Genomic DNA, 25,428 nt, shown 5'->3' on the forward strand with positions numbered 1-25,428 from the left:
GAATACGATCCCCTGCCGCGAAGAATCGTTTTTTCATCCAAGTACACATTTTACTGTTGCGTTAAACAGAGGCTACAGTTAAGGAATTGCGCCCAGTAAATCCTCCCCGGCCAGGATACGAACCCATGACATAGCGCTCGCGGAACGCCAGGCGAGTGTCTTACCACTACACCACGGAGACTTTAACGTATTGCGCTTTGAAACTACTGACGGTTATGGCCTCCACCACCTTCTCACTTAGCTTGTTCCAACCCTCTACCACTGTTTGCAAAAGAAACTTTATAATAATTTTTTTCGGCACCTTTGTTTCCTTAACTTGAATCTGTGGCCTCTTGTTGGTGAATTTGCTGGTTTCAGGAATTCCTCTTTGTCAATTTGGTCGATTCCGCTTAGTATTTTGTAAGTGGTGATCATATCACCTTTCTTTTCCTTATATCTTCTAAGCTTTGGCATGTTTAACGCCTCTAGTCTCTCCTCGTTAATTCCTGCTTTTCCGTTCCTGGAAGCCATTTTGTAGCATGCCGTTGCACCATTTTCCAGTTTCTTTATGTGCTTCTTGAGATCTGGGCACCATACAACTGCTGCATATTCCAGTTTTGGTCTCACAAAAGTCATCAACAGTTTCTTTAGTATTTCATATAATTAAAAGCAAGTCTGAAGTTGGTAAGCGACGCACTACGCTCCTCTCACAATGTTCTTTATGTGTTCCTCTGGCGACAGCTTACTATCCACAATCATCCCTTTGTCTTGTTCTTTATTAGAGTTCTGTATTTCCTTTCCACATAATTTGATAGTTGTGTGTGGTCTATTTTGTTCGATACTACATTCCATAACATGGCATTTATTCACTTTGAATTCCATCTGCCACTTGACGCTCCAAGCACTTATTTTATCTAGATCAATTTGAAGAGCATTACAATCGTCTGCGTCTCCTGTCTTCCCCAGTAATCTTAGCATTATCCGCAAACATGTTCATATAATTCTGTATTCCTTCTGGTAGATCTTTTATGTAGATGATGAACATTACTGGTGCAAGAACTGAACCCTGTGGTGCTCCGCTAGTGAACACTCCTCCAGTCAGATACATTGTCTCTGAGTACTGCCATTGTGTCTGTTTGTCGCCTAGAAAAAATTTCATCCATGTCAGAAGTCTCCCTGTCACCCCTCCAGTATGTTCCAGTTTCCAGAACACCTTCTTGTGTGGGACTCTATCAAAATCATTCTGTCAGGTCCAGACAGACACAGTCAACCCAACCATCTCTTTCCCGTAGTAACTCTGTGGCTCATTCATATAAACTAAAAAGATTTGTTACCCAGGATCTTCCTGTTCGAGAACCATACTGTCTGTCCGTTATTATGTCATTACTCTCTAGGTGTTCAACCCATTTGGCTTTAACTATTTTTTCTAGTGTTTTGACTACGGGTCTATAATTTAGAGGTCCCTCTCGACTACCATTTTTATAGATTGTTACTATGTTTGCCTTTTTCCATATATCTGCTAAGACTCTTTTTGCACAAGGATGTCTGGAAATTGGAGTGGAATGCTCAGCTCAGTTGCACATTCTCTCAGCACCCAAGGGGAAACTCCATCATCCCAACTGCTTTATTTCTTCCAAGCCCCGTGAGTAATTTTTCCACTTTGAAACACCTCTATGTATTCTATGGCGTGTTCTGGAATTGGTATTTAGTCCGGCTCTCTGAAATCCTCATTTTGAACAAACTTTGGAACCGTTCATTTAGCGTTTCACACATTTCTTTTCGTTCTCAGTAGTCCTGTTCATTGTTCTCAATCTCTGGATTTTATCCATTACATGCTGTGTGATTTTAATGGATTTATAGAAAAGTGTGTGTGTGTGTGTGTGTGTGTGTGTGTGTGTGTGTGTGTGTGTGTGTGTACAATGGACGAGAGGGAAATGAGAGACGTTCAGAGTGCGCAAATCTTGTTTTTGCTCTAAGTCAAGCTACGGAGAAAGTTCTTTGTAGAAGCAAGTAACAGATGCTACTTTCATGGGTCAGGAGAAAGTAACAGATGCTACCTTCATGGGTTAAAAGAAAGTAACAGATGCTACCTTCATGGGTCAAAAGAAAGTAACTGATGCTACCTTCATGGGTTAAAAGAAAGTAACAGATGCTGCATTCATGGGTCACAAGAAAGTAACAGATGCTGCATTCATGGGTCAAAAGAAAGTAACAGATGCTGCATTCATGGGTCAAAAGAAAGTAACAGATGCTGCATTCATGGGTCAAAAGAAAGTAACAGATACTACCTTCGCGGGTGAAGAGAAAGTAGCACATGCCACCTTCACGGGTCAAGAGGAAGTAGCAGATTCTACCTTCGTGGATTAGGATAAAAATTAACAGCTGTGAGAGGTGTTACATCTAAGTTGTGCTTGACACAATTACGTTTAAAAATCATCTTGGCTAGAAAGCTGCTTTAGACACAAGCTCACAAGGTTCCCGATCCGTCCCATCTTCGTGGACGAAAAATAAGTCGGCAGTCAGAACACAAGGCACTCAGCCTTGTGTGGGCTGAGCGCATTCATTCTTAGACAGACTCGCCTTTGAAACACCTTTGCTTAATATGTGGATACACGGGGAATGAAAGTAAGTGAGCAGATGAAGACTCTTTAATACACCGTTGGCTCCTGGTTGATCTCTCATCCTCCCCTGATTGTTATTAGGTCTTATATGTTATTGTTTATCACATTAAGAATAAACTAAAAAGCTAAAAAAACACAACAAAGGGGTTTCTAGCGACAGGCTTCAGATACGTTAATGAAAGACAACAGCTCTTGGCTTGTAGTTTCATAAGGAAAAAATCACAGTTTCTTATTATCCTTTATCTCGGTGTAGAGAGAGAGAGAGAGAGAGAGAGAGAGAGAGAGAGAGAGAGAGAGAGTTTATTTCCGTAAGGCAAAAATTATATACTTTCACTAAAGCAACTAGGGATGTACATGCCTTATGGAGTTGAAGGAGCCTTATGAGGAGTTGAAGGGAAGGGTTGAAGGGGCTGATTAGGTTAGAGAGAAGGGGAGGGGGGGGGGAAGGAGGATTAGGTGAGGAAGTTGAGGTGGGGGGGTGAGGGGGGGGGGGGCCGGAGGTGTGAGGGGTGAGTGTGTGTGGAGTGCATCACCTTGGAGGCGGGCACTCAACCCACGACCTAGTGCCAGACTACGAGGCCTGACCCACTGCCACTTTCACTGGGAAAAATATGGGTATCACTAGTGCCTCTTAACGCTTAACTCTTTAACTAACACCCAGTTAGAGCACCTAACGCTAGTTACACCAGCTGTCTCATAACTAACATTACGCGTGTGTACTGTGCTTGCTGGGTTGAGCTTCGGCTCTGTGGTCCTGATTGCGGTGTGTGTGTGTGTGTGTGTGTGTGTGTGTGTGTGTGTGTGTGTGTGTGTGTGTGTGTGTGTGTGTATATGTGTGTGTGTGTGTGTGTGTGTGTGTGTATATGTGTGTGTGTGTGTGTGTGTGTGTGTGTGTGTGTGTACTCACCTAGTTGTGCTTGCGGGGGTTGAGCTCTGGCTCTTTGGTCCCGCCTCTCAACCGTCAATCAACATGTGTACAGGTTCCTGAGCCTATTGGGCTCTATCATATCTACACTTGAAACTGTGTATGGAGTCAGCCTTCACCACATTACTTCCTAATGCATTCCATTTTCCTAATGCATCCACACACACACACACACACACACACACACACACACACACACACACACACACACACACACACACACACACACACATAATGCGTGTGTGTGTGTGTGTGTGTGTGTGTGTGTGTGTGTGTGTGTGTGTGTGTGTGTGGGCGCGTATGTGCATAATTAGGCTTAGACAGCCAAGAAAATACAGGTCCATAAAGTATCAAAGCCTAAAACAACTTAACTACCTACTTGGTTGTTGTAAACGTTTAGCAAGTATTTCCCCCCGCCCTCCAATGACGTCATCAGTGCCAACCAAAATAGGCACCCTTGTTTGCCTTTGCCCAATTCTCCCAATACCTCTGGCACCTGTGTGGTGTCATTCATCTGGGTGAAATTTATTTTCCGGGTTTTTAATTTTTTCTCGTTCTATCCCCTCGAATATATTCTCAAGCATAATATATATTGTATAATTAGGTGTAAATATGCGAAAGTTCTATAAAATGTTCTTGGGGGGGAGGGGGGGTATGTTTTGTAGGGTGTTATTGTGCGTGTTTTTAGCGGCGCTAACTATAGTGGGAACTAAATATCGGGTCCGGGTGCGTATGTGTGTCGCTGGGGCGGTCGTCGACTTCCTCCGCTTGCACTCAATAGATGGCGCCACCGGCATCATCCTCCCCTCACACTCAATAGATGGCGCCACCGGCATCGTCCTCCCTACACTCAATAGATGGCGCCACCACCATCGTCCTCTCTCACACTCAATAGATGGCGCTACCACCATCGTCCTCCCTCACACTCAATAGATGGCGACACCGGCATCGTCCTCCCTACACTCAATAGATGGCGCCACCACCATCGTCCTCTCACACTCAATAGATGGCGCTACCACCATCGTCCTCTCACACTCAATAGATGGCGCTACCACCATCGTCCTCCCTACACCCAATAGATGGCGCCACCGGCATCGTCCTCCCTACACTCAATAGATGGCGCCACCACCATCGTCCTCTCACACTCAATAGATGGCGCTACCACCATCGTCCTCCCTACACCCAATAGATGGCGCCACCGGCATCGTCCTCCCTACACCCAATAGATGGCGCCACCGCCATTGTCCTCCCACACTCAATAGATGGCACCACTGATCTCGGCCGTTCACAAAATTCTCTCACTCGTGACAGCACACGTGAGCTGGCAAAATACATGTGAGTATATTGAAAACATTAACCAATTTAATAACAGTAATTGATACACTATGAAGACGAACCTAATCTATTGTGATGGGAACAGGTGTTAGATAAAGTTAAAAAAAAAAGTTACTATATAAATATTTCAGACTTTTATCATTTTTGTATCAAAAGACATTTTGAAAATTAATTAAAAAATATGTAATGGTAATGTTTCAAATTGTCTGAAATTTCTTGCAGTTTTATGTATTTATATTTATTTTTGTTCTTGATGTGGCTAATTATCTTTCAAAATACACATTGTATTAGCGAAAATAAGACACAAGTATATGTAATTAGTCAACGTATTATCGATATTATCCAGAATGTTACGATATTATGCTACGTATAGTGAGATTGTTGAGAGTATTTACGATATTATTCAAAGTTTAGCGATATCATCTAAAGCATTAATGAAATCCTCCAAAGCGCTTAGCGATATCTTCCAAAGCATTAGCGACATCTTTCAAAGTGTTGGCGACATCCTCCAAACTAGCCATACAAACAAGCATTGTTAGTAAAATATGATATATAAATATCCTAGATGCGTGAGGGATTTTTCAGGGAATAAACTGAACAGGTCAATGGCCGCTCTCTTTAGGCAAATATCCCGTGCAAAACTTCACTCCAATTTTCGCTTATAACTCACGTGTTTACCGACAGTTTGGCAAATCCCATGTGCGACAATCATGCAACGTCACTATTCATCCGCGGAGGAGCATTTGGGGACATCGACATCGGTCAATAAGGCCCGGAAGTAGTTGGACAGTTAGGGGAAAGTAAGGGTGGTACTCGGCCCACTGAAGAACTGGGACAGGGTTGGCGGGAGTTTAGGTCGGGGCGTCCCTGGCCGCCTCTCTCAGTACATTTTCATCTCTATTTCACTCTCGGTTTTATAATGTTTTTTTTTTTGTTTTTACTTGTCCCGAAGGCGAACAAGGAAGATTTGTTTGTTACTGAAGGATTTTGTGTGCTGGAGAGAGAGAAAGGGGGAGATGACGGGATTTACAGGGAGACGGTGATAGAGAAACGTAGAGAGAGAGAGAAAGAGAGAGAGGCTTAAAGACACAGAAATACGAACTAACAAAGAAGTACACAATGAAAATATTATTAACACCAATAATATACCGTAAGGGTAGGCAGCGACATCTTCTAAACTACACGACATGTTTCATCATTTTAGGATGATGACTGAGTACATTGTATTTACGAAGAGGAATTAGGAGCAGACAGGCAGCCTGGGCGGACGAAGGCTTAGGCGAGGTAGTGTGAGTCAGTTCATCAACAAAGGTAGAGAAGGTTGTGGCTTGGGGGTGGCTAGGTGTGGCTAGAGGGAACTATGGGTGTACAGGAATGGCGAGTGGTGGCTAGAGGGGAGGCTAGGTGTCGCTGAAGGCGGCTAAGGGTGGGGAGGGTGTAGAGGCTAGGGTGTGGGGTGTGTGCTTATCAATGGAGAGATGAGTTAACTAGTAGATAAAAAAAACAGGTGTGTCGAGGGATAATAAAACACACACACACACACACACACACACACACACACACACACACACACACACACACACACACACTTTGGTCCCCTTTCGGGATCAAATAGCCAGAGCTCAGCCCCACCCCCCCCCCAGCGCAACTAGATGAGTACACACAATATTTTAGGTGACTCTGAAAACGTGGACCCGCGGTGCTCTAAATTCTTAAACTAAATATATCGCCAACACTTGGACTTGTTACGTGGGCATCTCTCCTTTCGCTCTCACTCTCTCTCGCGCTCTCACTCTCTCTCGCGCTCTCACTCTCTCTCGCGCTCTCACTCTCTTGCGCTCTCACTCTCTCACAGTCTCTATCATTCGTGCTTTCTAAATGCTCCTCAAAAATTACATTTAACTACTTTTGAAATATTAACTGTATAAATGGCTAAATATTTTATTCAAATTCTCCCAATTATTTCAAGTAAATATTTTTAATCATTACATATCAATACTCGGAAATGTTAAATATATTTACAGCAAAAAAAAAAAAAAAATTACATGTAAATACTCCATCATCTCCAACAATTTCAATCCTGATCTATTGGGTCTATTTCCTTCTATTTTCTCATTCCTTGTTCACCTACTTAGTCTATAGTCTGTTGGTCTTTGATTCCTCTCCCACATCCTCCTTCCCCCCCCCCTTCCCCTCCTCCGTTAATCCCCCCCCCTCTCTCTCTCTCTCATGGTCCTTAAACCCTCCCCGCCCCCCCCTCCTCCCTCCCTCCCTCCCCCCCCTCCTACTGCACAACTAGAAATGTGTGTCAATGCCTGACTCGGGTTCAACGCTCCTTCAGTGGGTCAGGCACTGAAAGTAAAATGGCAGCCGGTGGTGCCTCGCTAAAGGACGCGTGTTTTCACTAGTGCTGCCCTCCCCTGCCTGCCCTCCCCTGCTGCCCTCCCCTGCCTGCCTGCCTGACTGCCTGCCTGACTGCCTGCCTGCCTGCCTGCCTGCCTGACTGACTGACTGCCTGCCTGCCTGCCTGCCTGCCTGCCTGCCTGCCTTCCTGCCTGCCTGCTTGCCTGCCTGCCTGCCTGCCTTCCTGCCTGCCTGCCTGACTGACTGCCTGCCTCCCTGCCTTTTACGCTATCTCACCCCCCATTCCCACCTCTCTTCCTTCTCTTATCCCTCCCATACCTTCTCCTTCTTTACCCCTTTCCTTGTCTTGTCCGGTTTACCCCTTCCTTTTATTTCTCCCCCTCCCTATCCCTTTCTGCTGCCGTCCATCCCTTCCCCTACCCTACACCCCCCTACCTTCCCTCCCCCCCCCCTTCCCTGCCTTATCCTGCCAAGTAGGTGAGTTTGTTATAACGTAGGTGGCAGATGAAGGGGGGGGGGGTGTTGTATGCCAGCATCCAGATGATGAGGATGCTGTAGATTAGCAGATCTGTTTACCGAGAAACGAAGAGAAATTGTGGAAGCAGCAACAGCCTGCTTGACCGTTGAGGAAGACAGGTTGGTGTTACCTTCGCTAAGTGGTCCCACGGTCTTAAGCGATGAAAGTGACATTACCTCCAAGTGGTCATTCTTTACCGGCACAACGCTGTCATTCATTGTCTCCTTATGACACCCCGGGGGTTTCTCCGCTGTTTCAACCTTAGAAAAGCAAATTGTCTTTGTTGTGTGTGTGTGTGTGTGTGTGTGTGTGTGTGTGTGTGTGTGTGTTGTGTGTGTGCGTGGCTAATAGTGCCTGCTGGATCTGAATTTCGTTTCCATGTGCAATTAAATCTATAATCTATGTACACTAAGACTCAATTACAAGTTCATGAAGTTCCTTACACTTGCATATTACACTGAGGTTAAATATATATATATATATATATATATATATATATATATATATATATATATATATATATATATATATATATATATATATATATCTTTTAACTCTACATGGGTCATATCCCTAAGGATCTTATATGTAGGATTCATATCTCCCCCCTTTACCGTATCTAATGTAATGTAGTGAGATACGGGTCTCAATCCTTCCCTATACCTTTTATAAGGAAGGATTATATCAATTATTAGAACAATAATTACACCAATTATTCTTCTAATAATTGGTGTGTGTTGATGATGTGAGTGTGTTCCTATGATTAGCTAATCATCAGATATTTGAACTTGGTCCAGTAAGATACGGGTTGATCCCATTACTGACCAGCAACAGTATTCATCAAGCACTTAAGTGTCCACTTACGAAACCTGTACATCTTTCCTTCCCCTCATGGTGGCTGTGTCACGGGGAACTATTCCCAGGGAAGTACCAGCTGCTAGTCACAGGGAAGTACCAGCTGCTAGTCACAGGGAAGTACCAGCTGCTAGTGACAGGGAAGTACCAGCTGCTAGTCACAGGGAAGTACCAGCTGCTAGTCACAGGGAAGTACCAGCTGCTAGTGACAGGGAAGTACCAGCTGCTAGTCACAGGGAAGTACCAGCTGCTAGTCACAGGGAAGTACCAGCTGCTAGTCAGAGGGAAGTACTGGGACAAGTTAATGATGCTTAGGTTATGTGCCCGTTTTTTATCTAGACTGACAGCTATGTTAACAGTGGCTGTTGACGGTGACTGCTCACAGTGACTGCTCACAGTGACTGCTCACAGTGACTGCTCACAGTGGATGCTCACAGTGGATGCTCACAGTGACTACTGTGTACACTGCTTGGTCACAGTGCTTCCAGTGGAAACTCCATTTTCACCTGTTTCTTTCCCCACTGTGGAAAGTTTACTCCCCCTTTGTTCCAAGTAGAAACTCTACTTTCCAGCTATCCCTTTGTTCCCAATGGAGGTCCTGCAGGCAGCTGCCCCCTCTGATTGCAACTCCTTTGGCCTTGGAGTGCTTCATTCTTCCCTCCCTCCCTCTCTCTCTCTCTCTCTCTCTCTCTCTCTCTCTCTCTCTCTCTCTCTCTCTCTCTCTCTCTCTCTCTCTCTCTCTCTCTCTCTTTCTTTCTCTCCTTCCCTCCCTCTCTCTCTTTCTCCCACCCCATGTTATCGCCCCCTTGCCTGGCACACCACTGACTGACCTATTTCTTATGCTACACAAGCGACGGGCTAGTTGTGGAGGGTCTAAATGCTTAGAAAAGCTTCTAGAAAGTGAGAGAGTTCCTGGAAAGGGTCTAGAACGGTTAAGCGTTCCAAGGAATGGGTCTAAGGGTGATCTGGTTGTCTCAACAGTTTCCAGAGTGCCGTGTTCTTCCACGTCGGGGCTGTTGTGTACTGGAAACAGGAGAGAGTACAGTGTGTACCTTCTGTAAAACAACAGAAAGTACATTTTCTAGTACAGTGTGTACTAGAAAGTGTTCCTGACTGACAGATGTGTTCCAGTGCAGGGTTAAAGGGTGGACAGGTGGGTACTGGAAGAAAATACTGAGTGACAGATGTCTTCTAGAGCATGATACGCGGGACAGATTCATTTAAAGAGAGTCAGAACACTTTTGACGTGAGTCAGGACACTATTAACATGAGTCAGGGCACTATTAACATGAGTCAGGACACTATTGACGTGAAAGTCTAGGTGTTGAAACAGCAGGCCAGGAACCATCGGCCAGCCAGGGAGGGGGGTGTAGAGGGGGAGGGGTGTAGAGGGGGGGGGAGGGGGTTAGCAGTTCACCTTGAGATACGCAAGGTAAGGCTACACCTGGAGGTTACCTGTTGTCTGTGTTCATGAACGCTGTGAGGGGGGAGGAGGGGGTGAGGGGGTGGGGTGGGGGAGGTTGGGGGGTTTCGAGGGTGGGGGGTTAAGAGACAAGGGGAGTGATGGGGGGGTGAGGGGGGACAAGGAAGAGAGAGAGAGAGAGAGAGAGAGAGAGAGAGAGAGAGAGAGAGAGAGAGAGAGAGAGAGAGAGAGAGAGAGAGATCAAGAAAGAGAGAGAGAGGATGAGGGGGAAAGAGAAAAAGAGAAGCAAGTGGAAAGTAAAAACCAGAAAGATTGAGATTAAAATACAAACAAAAAAGGTGAATAATTATAAAGTGAAATATGAAAGAGGAATAGGGAACGAGAGAGAGAGAGAGAAACAGAAGAAGAAGAAGAATGAAGGACGAAAGAAACGTGGGAGGAAGAAGGAAAGAATTAAAAAATAGGAAATAATAAGGACATCATTTTGAAAGACTTACGAAATAAGCTAAGAAGGAGATAAGGTGATAAATACAGGAGAGGGAGAAGGAGAGATAAAGGTGATATATATATAACTAAAGACAAGGTGAAGGAATGGTTGGGGCAGACACACAGGCAGACAAACACGAGAGACAAAGAGAGAGTGAGACACTGATTCAGATTTAAACAGAGAAAGATGGAGAGAGAGAGTAAGAGAGAGAGAAAGAGAGAGTGAGAGTAAGAGAGAGTAAGAGAGAGTAAGAGAGAGTAAGAGAGAGAGAGAGAGAGAGAATGAGAGACAATACATAGACACAACCAGACATAAGGACAGACAGAGGGCAAGAAAGAAGAGAAAGTGATTCAAGATATAATTTGAGAAGTAGGAAAGAGAAAGACCTGGAAGGGGGAGGGGGGTGAAGTGAGGTGCACCAGGAGAGGTAGTAGTGAGAGAGAGAGAGAGAGAGAGAGAGAGAGAGAGAGAGAGAGAGAGAGAGAGAGAGAGAGAGAGAGGAGAGTGAGGAGGGGGGACTAGGTCAGTGCGCGAGAGAGAGAGAGTGGTGGTGGTAGTGTGTGGGGGGGTTGGGGGGGGAGGGGTTCACTAGGTCAGGGGGCCTGCTCGACCCCAAACTGAAGACTGACCTTCCCGGGGTTCATCGACACCAGATGATCGCGTTGGGGGGAAAAAGTGAAACTGCAGAGGTGGTGGACACCCGGGCTGTGTTTACGGTGTGGGAGGGGCGGCGCCCCCCAGCCCCCTTCCCACACACACACACACACACACACACACACACACACACACACACACACGTGCCTAGCTGTGCTGTGTGCTGCTAAGCGTTCCCTGTCTTGAAGGCTGTGATCAGTAGATACAGTAATTGTATCTACAATTAAAAGTAAACTGTAAAAAGATACGGTAAGATAGTAAAAGATATAGTCTGATGGGCTCCAGGTACCTCACACCAGCAGGTCTGATGGGCTCCAGGTACCTCACACCAGCAGGTCTGATGGGCTCCAGGTACCTCACACCAGCAGGTCTGATGGGCTCCAGGTACCTCACACCAGCAGGTCTGATGGGCTCCAGGTACCTCACACCAGCAGGTCTGATGGGCTCCAGGTACCTCATGCCAACTGGTCTGAATGGTCTAATAACTGGGTATTCGGTGATGTAGTGTGGGAGATCATGCCGCAGTTGGTCATGCCCCTCTCAGTCAGTTTGCACCTGGAGTGCTCAGGATTGGGAGATCCTTCACCTGTAGCCACCTGCCCCAGGTAACGGTAGCCACCTGCCACAGGTATCGGTAGCCACCTGCCCCAGGTATCGGTAGCCACCTGCCACAGGTATCGGTAGCCACCTGCCCCAGGTAACGGTAGCCACCTGCCACAGATAACAGTAGCCACCTGCCACAGGTAGTGGGAACCCATCCTGAATCTGGCTTCGGACAATATAGAATATATCGACGAAAGTCTACGGGATTTACACAGCCAATTTGACTTACACATTAACTTGTGGAGGAGAAGGAGGAGGAAGAAGAGGAGGAAAAGGAAGAGGAGGAGGAAGAGGAGGGTGGAAGAGGAAAAAGAGGATGATGTGTTCCTTCTATACATTAGGAACTCATCCTTCAAGACATCGTTGAAGGAGCTTGGGCTCACTCCTCTTTCACCTTGTGGTGAAGAACCTGAACCAGTACACATGGGGGTGTACATAGTAGTACATGTGTGTGTGCATGCTGTATAGGGTGTACATGGGGGTGGCAGGGTGTACATGAGGGTGTATGGTGTACCTGCGGTTTAGGTAACATGATGTACTCTTTGGTGAAGGGTGTGTACGAAGAGAAGGTTTACATCAGTTGAAGTATACAAAGGGGTAGATGAGGTCAAGGGTACACAAGAGGTCTAAAATGTACAGTGTACATAAGGTTTACACTGGGTGGAAAATGCACACGAAGAGTGGGGTATACATGTGTCTGTCTGTGTGCGCGCGTGCGTGCGTGTGTGAAAACACTGCTTGTTATCTGCTCTGAAAGTGGAAGGGAAGGAGAAACCAACAAACCCAGACAGCGTAAGATAATTACAGCCTCCACTACCAAGCCCCCTTCACACGCCCCCCCCCTTCCCCTCCCTCTCTCCTGCCCCCCCCCCCCACACACACCCCCTTCCTCTGTCGACAGTTTCTCTCACCCGGTCATTCACCCTCGCTTTCAGCGCCGCACTGTGTCACTGGTGACGGTGGTGGTGAAGGGGGGGGAGGTCTGTGGGGGTCTGTGTGGGTCTGTGAGGGGGGGGGGTCTGTGGGGGAAGGTAGGGAGGGGGACATAAGGAAGGAGGGAAGGGGGGGGAGGGTTAGCAAGGTGCCCTGATTGACAAACTCCTCCTTCTCTCCACATCCCCCACTACACAGTCTCTGCCACCGTCTGATGGGTGTAATCACCAAAGTGGGGTTTCAGGATCAGAGGTACTCGCCTAGTTGGGTTTGATGGGGGGTTGAGCTCTGGCTCTTTGGTCCCGCCTCTCAACTGTCAGTCAACTAATATACAAGTTCCTGAGCCTATTGGGCTCTATCATATCTACATTTAAAACTGTGTATGGAGTCAGCCTCCACCACATCACTGTCTAGTGCATTCCATCCGTTAACTACTCTGACACTGAAAAAGGTTCTTTCTAACGTCTCTGTGGCTCATTTGGGTACTCAACTTCCACCTGTGTCCCCTTGTTCGTGTACCACCCGTGTTGAATAATCTGGCCTTAACTGCCCTGTATGTATGTGTGTGTGTGTGTGTGTGTGTGTGTGTGTGTGTGTGTATGTGTGTGTGTGTGTGTGTGTGTGTGTGTGTGTGAGTGTTTGTACGTGTTAAATGACGTCACTAGATCAACAACCATCTAGTGACGTCATTTAAGGACTACGTGTGGTGATAGGGGGGTGAGGGGGTGGAGGGGGGGCTGGTGGAGGGTCAAGAGGAGACGACGACCCCACACGTGACGTCATCCCAGCGTGATGTCAGGAGGGGGGTGTGGTGGGTGGGGGGAGGGGACACTAACAATGCCATTCAACAGCCCGCTCTTTGGCTACACGCCTACGTAAAAAATGCAACGATTTTGCCTAGCCAGAAACGTACAGATGTAATTGTTTGCCACCCCGTAAAAATGTTAACGGTTTTGCGTAACCGGAAACGTTAAAAATGCAACTGTTTGGCCTAACAATAGAGAGGGTAAAGGCAGACCCTCCCATACTTACACACACACACAAGCACACCAATATCTACGTAAGCCAACTCGTCAGGGAGGACCAGAGGGACGCCAGGGAGCCCAGAGGGACGCCAGGGAGGACTAGAGGGACGCCAGGGAGGCCAGAGGGACGCCAGGGAGCCCAGAGGGACGCCAGGGAGCCCAGAGGGACGCCAGGGAGCCCAGAGGGACGCCAGGGAGGACTAGAGGGACGCCAGGGAGGCCAGAGGGACGCCAGGGAGGACTAGAGGGACGCCAGGGAGGCCAGAGGGACGCCAGGGAGGCCAGAAGGACGCCAGGGAGGCCAGAGGGACGCCAGGGAGGCCAGAAGGACGCCAGAGAGGACTAGAGGGACGCCAGAGAGGACTAGAGGGACGCCAGGGAGGCCAGAGGGACGCCAGGGAGGCCAGAGGGACGCCAGGGAGGACTAGAGGGACGCCAGGGAGGCCAGAGGGACGCCAGGGATGACCAGAGGGACGCCAGGGAGGCCAGAGGAACGCCAGGGAGGACTAAAGGGACGCCAGGGAGGCCAGAGGGACGCCAGGGAGGACCAGAGGGAGGCCAGGGAGGCCAGAGGGACGCCAGGGAGGCCAGAGGGACGCCAGGGAGGACCAGAGGGAGGCCAGGGAGGCCAGAGGGACGCCAGGGAGGACTAGAGGGACGCCAGGGAGGACTAGAGGGACGCCAGGGAGGCCAGAGGGACGCCAGGGAGGCCAGAGGGACGCCAGGGAGGCCAGAGGGACGCCAGGGAGGCCAGAGGGACGCCAGGGAGGCCAGAGGGACGCCAGGGAGGCCAGAAGGACGCCAGAGAGGACTAGAGGGACGCCAGAGAGGACTAGAGGGACGCCAGGGAGGCCAGAGGGACGCCAGGGAGGCCAGAGGGACGCCAGGGAGGACTAGAGGGACGCCAGGGAGGCCAGAGGGACGCCAGGGATGACCAGAGGGACGCCAGGGAGGCCAGAGGAACGCCAGGGAGGACTAAAGGGACGCCAGGGAGGCCAGAGGGACGCCAGGCAGGACCAGAGGGAGGCCAGGGAGGCCAGAGGGACGCCAGGGAGGCCAGAGGGACGCCAGGGAGGACTAGAGGGACGCCAGGGAGGCCAGAGGGACGCCAGGGAGGACTAGAGGGACGCCAGGGAGGACTAGAGGGACGCCAGGGAGGCCAGAGGGACGCCAGGGAGGCCAGAGGGACGCCAGGGAGGCCAGAGGGACGCCAGGGAGGCCAGAGGGACGCCAGGGAGGCCAGAGTGACGCCAGGGAGGACCAAAGGGACGCCAGGGAGGCCAGAGGGATGCCAGGGAGGACCAGAGGGACGCCAGGGAGGCCAGAGGGAGGGCTGGGAGACCAGAGGGACGGCTGGGAGACCAGAGGGACGCCTGGGAGACCAGAGGGACGCCTGGGAGGCCAGAGGGACGCCAGGGAGGTCAGAGGGACGCCAGGGAGGCCCAGAGGGACGCCAGGGAGGCCCAGAGGGACGCCAGGGAGGCCCAGAGGGACGCCAGGGAGGCCCAGAGGGACGCCAGAGAGGACCAAAGGGACGCCAGAGAGGACCAAAGGGACGCCAGAGAGGACCAAAGGGACGCCAGAGAGGACCAAAGGGACGCCAGAGAGGACCAAAGGGACGCCAGAGAGGACCAAAGGGACGCCAGAGAGGACCAAAGGGACGCCAGAGAGGACCAAAGGGACGCCAGAGAGGACCAAAGGGACGCCAGAGAGGACCAAAGGGACGCCAGAGAGGACCAAAGGGACGGCAGAGAGGACCAAAGGGATGCCTGAGAGGACCAGAGGGACGCCAGAGAGGACCAAAGGGACGCCAGAGAGGACCAAAGAGACGCCAGAGAGGACCAAAGGGACGCCAGAGAGGACCAAAGGGACGCCAGAGAGGACCAAAGGGACGCCAGAGAGGACCAAAGGGACGGCATGGAGGCCACCCTTCACCCGGGCGTTCACCCTCACTTTCGCGCGGAAGACACATGGAGAGAAACTGTGTCACACACAAGGACACCCCTGTGTGACGAGCAGGGGGGGGGGGGTCTGGGCAGGGGGGAGGGAGGGGTGAGGGGAAATACTAGGAGTGAGGGAGAGGAGGTGGAGTGAGGAGGGAAGGAGGAGAGAGGTCAGGTGCAGTCCTAAAAAGTATACCTCATACCTACTATACACCATTAAGTATACCTCATACCTACTATACACCGGCGAGTATACCCCATACCTACTATACACCAGCGAGTATACCTCATACCTACTATACACCAGCGAGTATACCCCATACCTACTATACACCAGCGAGTATACCTCATACCTACTATACACCAGCGAGTATACCCCATACCTACTATACACCAGCGAGTATACCTCATACCTACTATACACCAGCGAGTATACCTCATACCTACTATACACCAGCGAGTATACCTCATACCTACTATACACCAGCGAGTATACCCCATACCTACTATACACCGGCGAGTATACCTTATATCACTGAAAAATAATCCAGACTTAAAAAAAAACTCTTCATATACACACCAAGATATACACTTTTCAGTGTATATATGTGGCTTTTGGCACATATCTGCCTCCACACCTGAACACTTTGGCACATGTCTGCCCTCCACACCTGAACTCTTTGGCACACGTCTGCCCTCCACACCTGAACTCTTTGGCACACGTCTGCCCTCCACACCTGAACTCTTTGGCACACGTCTGCCTCCACACCTGAAGTCTTTGACGCACATCTGTCTTCACACCTGAACTCTTTGGCACACGTCTGCCCTCCACACCTGAACTCTTTGGCACACGTCTGCCCTCCACACCTGAACTCTTTGGCACACGTCTGCCTCCACACCTGAAGTCTTTGACACACATCTATCTTCACACCTGAACTCTTTGGCACACGTTTGCCCTCCACACCTGAACTCTTTGGCACACATCTGCCCTCCACACCTGAACTCTTTGGCACACGTCTGCCTCCACACCTGAACTCTTTGGCACACATCTGCCTCCACACCTGAACTCTTTGTATTAGATGTGAAGAAGAACGGCCAGCATCACTTCTATCTACGTCAGTCTGCTGCCATCCCTTGTCTGCTGCCATCCCTTGTCTGCTGCCATCCCCTTGTCTGCTGCCATCCCCTTGTCTGCTGCCATCCCTTGTCTGCTGCCATCCCCTTGTCTGCTGCCATCCCCTTGTCTGCTGCCATCCCCTTGTCTGCTGCCATCCCCGTGTCTGCTGCCAACCCGTGTCTGCTGCCATCCCTTGTCTGCTGCCAACCCTTGTCTGCTGCCAACCCGTGTCTGCTGCCAACCCGTGTCTGCTGCCAACCCGTGTCTGCTGCCATCCCTTGTCTGCTGCCAACCCTTGTCTGCTGCCAACCCTTGTCTGCTGCCAACCCGTGTCTGCTGCCAACCCGTGTCTGCTGCCAACCCTTGTCTGCTTGTTCATTTTGTTTACTTAACTGAGGTTGTCTGCTGGTGTTGTGCGTGGCCCCGCCGTCAACAAAGGGGGTAATTGAAAGTAACTTGGGCCTTTTATCCAGTGTGTAATTGGTGGTGTACCAAATTAGTCGTCCCAAAGTGTTGCTTAAATTGATCTTATTAAAAAATAGGGAAGAAATCTTATTGCGAACGTTTTTTGAGTTTTATGAACAACAAAAAGTTTTAATCAGTTATTGCTTATACATAGTTTACACTATGCTTTCATATATATATATATATATATATATATATATATATATATATATATATATATATATATATATATATATATATATATATATATATATATATGACAGTGTCAGACCAAGGAGGAAGAATTGAAACAGGATTTTCCTAAAGTACTTTCGTATATTAATACATCTTCATTCCTTCTGAAGATGAATTAATATACGAAAGTACTTAAGGAAATTTCTGTTTCAATTCTTCCTCCGTGGTCTGACACTCACATTTTTCATCACGTGTTAATTTTCGTGATTTACACACACACACACACACACACACACACACACACACACACACACACACACACACACACACACACACACACACACACACAAGAGGACTTAAACAGGTTGCAGAGATGGTCAGAGAAATGGCTACTGGAGTTCAACACCAGTAAATGTAAAGTTATGGAAATGGGATCAGGTAATAGGCGACCAAACGGACAGTACACAATGAAGGGGAACTGCCTACCTGTAACGATTCGAGAAAGAGACCTGGGAGTGGACGTAACACCTAATCTAACTCCTGAGGTACATATAAATAGGATAACGACAGCAGCGTACTCTACACTGGCGAAAATTAGAACTTCATTCAGAAACCTACGTGAGAAGGCTTTTAGGGCGCTTTACACTGCCTACGTGAGACCAGTCTTAGAGTATGCCGCGCCATCATGGAGTTCCCACCTGAAGAAACACATAAGGAAACTGGAGAAGGTTCAGAGGTTTGCGACGAGACTTGTCCCAGAGTTACGAGAGATGGGATATGAAGAGCGTCTGAAGGAACTGAACCTTACGACACTAGAGAAAAGAAGGGAGAGAGGAGATATGATAGGGACATATAAAATACTCAGAGGAATTGACAAAGTGGAAATAGATGAAATGTTCACACGTAATAATAACAGAACGAGGGGACATGGGTGGAAACTGGAAACTCAGATGAGTCACAGAGATGTTAGGAAGTTTTCTTTTAGCGTGAGAATAGTGGAAAAATGGAATGCACTTGGGGAACAGGTTGTGGAAGCAAACACTATTCATACTTTTAAAATTAGGTATGATAGGGAAATGGGACAGGAGTCATTGCTGTAAACAACCGATGGCTGGAAAGGCGGGATCCAAGAGCCAATCCTCGATCCTGCAAGCACAAATAGGTGAGTACAAATAGGTGAGTATACACACACACACACACACGCACGCGCGCGCACGTGAATGTGCTTGACTATCCAATCATTGCTAGGTGAACAAAGGTCATCAGTTAAAGATTGGTGCCTAGTCAATCCTCCCTGACTAGGAGTCGAACCCCGAGAACCCCGACCTTTCGAGGCGCTGCATCCCCGCTGCGCTGACACCACCTTCCCTCATAACAAAAGCCATATTTTTTACTGTATTGCATTTTTCTACATCAGGAAAGTTGTAGAAACGGAACAACATAACGCAGCCGTAACATTGTAGCAACTTAGCGGCAAACCTTCCCACAACCTGAACTTTTCATAACAGTAAATAAGCCGAGCATTGCCCCCCCCCCCCTCCAAACATCAGTCATCATAATTGTGTATTGTCTACAGGTGTTTCTGAAAGCTACAGGTGTCTCCGGGAAGCTACAGGTGTCTTCTGGAAGCTACAGGTGTTTTTGGAAGCTACAGGTGTCTTTTGGAAGCTACAGCTGTCTCCTGGAAGCTACAGGTGTCTTTTGGAAGCTACAGGTGTCTTTTGGAAGCTACAGGTATCTCCTGGAAGCTACAGGTGTCTTTTGGAAGCTACAGGTGTCTTCTGGAAGCTACAGGTGTCTTTTGGAAGCTACAGGTATCTCCTGGAAGCTACAGGTGTCTTTTGGAAGCTACAGGTGTCTTCTGGAAGCTACAGGTGTCTTTTGGAAGCTACAGGTGTCTTTTGGAAGCTACAGGTGTCTTTTGGAAGCTACAGGTGTCTCCTGGGAGCTACAGGTGTCTTTTGGAAGCTACAGGTGTCTTTTGGAAGCTACAGGTGTCTTCTGGAAGCTACAGGTGTCTTTTGGAAGCTACAGGTGTCTTTTGGAAGCTACAGGTGTCTTTTGGAAGCTACAGGTGTCTCCTGGAAGCTACAGGTGTCTCCTGGAAGCTACAGGTGTCTTCTGGAAGCTACAGGTGTCTTTTGGAAGCTACAGGTGTCTTCTGGAAGCTACAGGTGTCTTCTGGAAGATACAGGTGTCTTCTGGAAGCTACAGGTGTCTTTTGGAAGCTACAGGTGTCTTTTGGAAGCTACAGGTGTCTTTTGGAAGCTACAGGTGTCTTTTGGAAGCTACAGGTGTCTCCTGGAAGCTACAGGTGTCTTTTGGAAGCTACAGGTGTCTTTTGGAAGCTACAGGTGTCTTCTGGAAGCTACAGGTGTCTTCTGGAAAGCTACAGGTGTCTCCTGGAAGCTACAGGTGTCTCCTGGAAGCTACAGGTGTCTCCTGGAAGCTACAGGTGTCTTCTGGAAGCTACAGGTGTCTTCTGAAAGCTACATGTGTCTCCTGGAAGCTACAGGTGTCTTCTGGAAGCTACAGGTGTCTTTTGAAAGCTACAGGTGTCTTCTGGAAGCTACAGGTGTCTTCTGGAAGCTACAGGTGTCTTCTGGAAGCTACAGGTGTCTCCGGGAAGCTACAGGTGTCTCCTGGAAGCTAAAGGTGTCTTCTGGAAGCTACAGGTGTCTTCTGGAAGCTACAGGTGTCTTCTGGAAGCTACAGGTGTCTCCGGGAAGCTACAGGTGTCTCCTGGAAGCTACAGGTGTCTTTTGGAAGCTACAGGTGTTTCTGAAAGCTACAGGTGTCTCCTGGAAGCTGCAGGTGTCTCCTGAAAGCTACAGGTGTCTTCTGGAAGCTACAGATGTCTCCGGGAAGCTACAGATGTCTCCGGGAAGCTACAGGTGTCTCCTGGAAGCTACAGGTGTCTCCTGGAAGCTACAGGTGTCTCCTGGAAGCTACAGGTGTCTTCTGGAAGCTATAGGTGTCTCCCGCGACATAGTCAAAAGAATTGCAACCTGGGGTGCTACTGAATCCACAAGGATTCCACCGAAACCGCAGCAGGGTTTCACGCTATTCTCCTCCCCCCCCCCCTCTCTCTTGACTTCTATCATCTAGAAATGCCACCTCTGACGCCCCCCCCTCTCTCTTGACTTCTATCATCTAGAAATGCCACCTCTGACGCCCCCCCCCTCTCTCTTGACTTCTATCATCTAGAAATGCCACCTCTGACGCCCCCCCTCTCTCTTGACTTCTATCATCTAGAAATGCCACCTCTGACGCCCCCCCCTCTCTCTTGACTTCTATCATCTAGAAATGCCACCTCTGACGCCCCCCCCCCCTCTCTCTTGACTTCTATCATCTAGAAATGCCACCTCTGACGCCCCCCCCCCCCTCTCTCTCTTGACTTCTATCATCTAGAAATGCCACCTCTGACGCCCCCCCCCTCTCTCTTGACTTCTATCATCTAGAAATGCCACCTCTGACGCCCCCCCCCTCTCTCTTGACTTCTATCATCTAGAAATGCCACCTCTGACGCCCCCCCCCTCTCTCTTGACTTCTATCATCTAGAAATGCCACCTCTGACGCCCCCCCCCCTCTCTCTTGACTTCTATCATCTAGAAATGCCACCTCTGACGCCCCCCCCTCCCCCTCTTTTAATACACAGAGCACGTCGTGGTCTAGTGGTTTAGAGCGTGTGTCTGCGAACACCCAGCGCGTACGTTCGAATCCGCATCACGGCACCTGTGGATGTTCTCATTATTTTTATTGTTTAATGGGATTTTTACCCATTTTTTAAATGAGTGGCCTCATCCTCCCCATTTAGGTTGACTAGCCCCACTGACCCAGTTTGGGAAAGGGGGGGGGGATGGGGAGGGGTCATCCGTGACCTAAAATATCCACAGTGGTTATTGTCTGGTAAGTGGGTCCTTACCAGGGGTTAAGGTTATATGCTGTGTTATATCTCCTGTGTGGGGGGGGGTATACTGTCAGTGTTATATCTCCTGTGTGGGGGGTATACTGTCAGTGTTATATCTCCTGTGTTGGGGGGTATACTGTCAGTGTTATATCTCCTGTGTGGGGGGTATACTGTCAGTGTTATATCTCCTGTGTTGGGGGGTATACTGTCAGTGTTATATCTCCTGTGTAGGGGGGTATACTGTCAGTGTTATAGCTTCAACATTGTGATTATACTGTTAGTGCTTTTCCCATGTGTATGGGATTTCTCTCATACACATTCATAAGTAATTCTTCCTTGTAAAGTCCTCATGTTAAGAGTCGCAGATGAGTCCGGTGACATAATTCCACAGAGTGGAGTTACTCCAGTCTGTGGAGTAATTCTCCGCAAGCCCCTGTATATGGCACCCAATATGTGTATACATACATACATTCATACATACATTATACATACATATATACATAGCTGTGAAGGGAGTCGTATGAGATGGTTGGCCGTTAATGGGGAATTAAACGACCGTTACAGGATGCTTGGCCGTTAACGGTGACGCGACCGTTACAAGATGGAAGATCATTTTAAGATGAGGCTCCTGCTGGAGGCTCCTGCTGGAGGCTCCAACATGAGGCTCCTGCTGGAGGCTCCTGCTGGAGGCTCCAACATGAGGCTCCTGCTGGAGGCTCCAACATGAGGCTCCTGCTGGAGGCTCCTGCTGGAGGCTCCTGCTGGAGGCTCCAACATGAGGCTCCTGCTGGAGGCTAAAACATGAGGCTCCTGCTGGAGGCTCCAACATGAGGCTCCTGCTGGAGGCTCCAACAGGAGGCTCCTGCTGGAGGCTCCAACATGAGGCTCCTGCTGGAGGCTCCAACATGAGGCTCCTGCTGGAGGCTCCAACATGAGGCTCCTGCTGGAGGCTCCAACATGAGGCTCCTGCTGGAGGCTCCAACATGAGGCTCCTGCTGGAGGCGCCAACATGAGACTCCTGCTGGAGGCTCCAACATGAGGCTCCTGCTGGAGTCCCCAACATGAGGCTCCTGCTGAAGGCTCCAACATAAGGCTCCTGCTGGAGTCCCCAACATGAGGCTCCTGCTGGAGGCTCCAACATAAGGCTCCTGCTGGAGTCCCCAACATGAGGCTCCTGCTGGAGGCTCCAACATGAGGCTCCTGCTGGAGGCTCCAACATAAGGCTCCTGCTGGAGTCCCCAACATGAGGCTCCTGCTGGAGGCTCCAACATGAGGCTCCTGCTGGAGGCTCCTGCTGGAGGCTCCAACATAAGGCTCCTGCTGGAGCCTCCAACATGAGGCTCCTGCTGGAGGCTCCAACATAAGGCTCCTGCTGGAGTCCCCAACATGAGGCTCCTGCTGGAGGCTCCAACATGAGGCTCCTGCTGGAGGCTCCAACATAAGGCTCCTGCTGGAGGCTCCAACATGAGGCTCCTGCTGGAGGCTCCAACATAAGGCTCCTGCTGGAGTCCCCAACATGAGGCTCCTGCTGGAGGCTCCAACATGAGGCTCCTGCTGGAGGCTCCAACATAAGACTCCTGCTGAAGGCTCCAACATGAGGCTCCTGCTGGAGGCTCCAACATAAGACTCCTGCTAAAGGCTCCTGCTGGAGGCTCCAACATAAGACTCCTGCTAAAGGCTCCTGCTGGAGGCTCCAACATAAGACTCCTGCTAAAGGCTCCTGCTGGAGGCTCCTGCTGGAGGCCCGGGTGGTGTGGGTCAGGAGGAGCGTGGCGCTGCTCTCACCGTCGGCGGGGTGCGAGCGGTGATGGCGGGTCAGTTACGTTCACACCACCACACTGAGCGTCGGGTTCCTGGTCTCTCGTCTCCTCTCGTGTACGCGCGTGTGTGTGCGTTTGTGTGTACATCTATCTTCGAGGACCTTGGCCTGTGTGCGTTTGTGTGTCTGTCTTCCTGGAACCTGTGAGGACTATCTACTAAGCGGAATTTTGTCAACAGGAGTTTATAACTGGTGTTTAGTGGTCCTGTGAAGAGCGTTTGTCTACATTTGGAGAACCTGGCATGGGTGTCCATGGGACCTGAGAGTCTACCTCGCAAGTATACTGGACTAGTGCATAGCAATCTACGCCCCCCTGTCAACCGGACTGAGAGTGTCATAGATCAACATTCCGGATTACCGACACGAGAGTGTGGAGATCGATCAGCTTTGTCAAGCTTTCTTCACAATGACAGTTTTTAGGGACTATCTGAACCTAGTGCAGCCTCCGAGGGACACGTTCGATATATGTGACGCTGATTCGGTCGCTTCCAAGTGCCACAAACCTCTCGACCACCCTCCCAAACATGCCGACCTCACTCCCAAACATGCCGACCTCACTCCCAAACATGCCGACTACAACCCCAGATGTAGTGACCAGGACAACCCCGAACCTCCAGAACTACTCGAAGTCATCTTAGCAGGTGAGTCATTTACTTGCAAGACGGACTACATACAGTCTGTATTTCCTCCTGTGGAAGATATGTTTTCCTCTGGTGATTCTTTTTGTCTGTTATATGGTAAGTCCTTATTCGTATAATTAAGTCTTAGGCTTATTGAGTTGCTTTTCTCAGTTCCTGATTCTTAAGCCAGCGAGGTGGTGGTTTGATGAGCTGATAAACACGACCACGTGGACCTTGTCGTCACGTCACTGTTGCCAGCAAAGAGGAAGTGAATGAAACGAGCGAGGAGGTAGTATGATCAGCTGATGGACATCAACACGACCACGTGGACCTGTCATCGCATAATTGCTGTCAACAAAGAGGAAGTGAATGAAGCCATGAGAGCGGTGGTATGATCAGCTGATGGACATAAACACGACCGCGTGGACCTGCCAGCCACCTGTTGATAACAGCTGGCGCGCGCTACCTTGGAATCCCAGCTGATTAATGAACTACACCAACAGCTTGTTTAATCAGAAACAGATTATTCAATTTGGTAAATAGTACACACTTTTGTTTAGGGGGGGCGGAACAAAAGGTGATTGGTGCTCATCTAGGTCCAATTATTTTTGTGGAATTAGCGATATTAGAACAGTTTGTCATTGGAGATATTGCAGATGGTAAGCGGAAGCTAGGAATATCTGCAACTTAGCCTAGTAGGCCTTCAACTTAGCCTACTTCAAGTCTACAACTTGGCTATACACTAGGCTATAAATACCCTTTAAACCTCAATAAACACATAGGAACTTCAAAGCTTATCAACACAAGACTAAAATCTTATAAGATTGATGATGGGATAAAATATAAGATATTCCAACTTTACTTGGAATACCCCCTCCCCCCCCCCCCATAGACGACTGGGCCAACGATAGTAAAATTGTTGACCGGTAGTTATGACCTGTGGGCAAGAGGGTACAGTGCCACTCTGAACGCTTTCTCCCTCGTCATGCCCAGCGGCTGGCGGTGCTGGGTAAGCCTTTCTTGCGCGGGAATCTTGGGCACTTTCAGTCAGCAGGCGACGGGTATAATACTCCCCTCGCCGTCACTCCTTCCTGGGTCTCCGCTACGTTAATTATTCTCGTAACGAATTACATTGTTTCACAAACATTAAATACACGACTTGATACAAAAGTCGCTTTAATAGGAGCACTCAATCAATTTCTGTCTCCGTATGCGCCATTGTCCTCTGGGAGATGTTTAATTGCTCGTGGCGACCTTGGAGGATTAACCTCCCCTCCCGCTCTACAAAAACCATGGAAATATCTTTTGTAGTGCGTGTGTGCGGACGATGATAGGGCAAGGAGACGCGCGTGTCGCAAGGAACTCGAACAAGGCTGCAAGACCAGTATAAACGTCTGCGTATATAGGTCGAGGTTCCCCGGGTTCAACAACCCCCAGCCGAAGACTTTCTCCGTTTAGATCCTCGCCGACTAGCCTCCTGCAGGTGTGTGAGGTGTGCCACTGTTGGAGAGAGAGAGAGAGGGGCGCTCTGAGCGAGGCTAGTTCATTGCACTTTCCGCATACCTTGTCATTTCTTTCCCCTTGATGATGTAAAACCGGGTCAGCTGCGCTAGCCTCGCACAGGGCGCGCCTCCAAGCGCATATCCATTTCACTTTCAC

At 49.2% G+C, this 25,428-nt stretch overlaps 1 protein-coding gene across 2 annotated transcripts in view; it reads left to right on the forward strand.

Moving 5' to 3' along the window:
• The window catches only part of Eip75B (Ecdysone-induced protein 75B), a 223,473-nt gene that overhangs the window by 76,350 nt on the left and 121,695 nt on the right, over nucleotides 1–25,428 (forward strand). The window contains exon 1 of one of the 2 annotated variants that reach the window (XM_069301301.1): nucleotides 23,541–23,790. The exons of the other annotated variant lie outside the window; for it this stretch is intronic. Within the exon in view, the coding sequence (XP_069157402.1) occupies nucleotides 23,556–23,790 (235 nt within the window). The 5' untranslated portion in view covers nucleotides 23,541–23,555. Of the gene's footprint in view, nucleotides 1–23,540; nucleotides 23,791–25,428 lie in introns of those variants that run through there. 2 annotated transcript variants of the gene reach the window in all.

Source organism: Procambarus clarkii, chromosome 45 (assembly GCF_040958095.1).
Source record: "Procambarus clarkii isolate CNS0578487 chromosome 45, FALCON_Pclarkii_2.0, whole genome shotgun sequence".
NCBI lineage: Eukaryota > Metazoa > Arthropoda > Malacostraca > Decapoda > Cambaridae > Procambarus > Procambarus clarkii.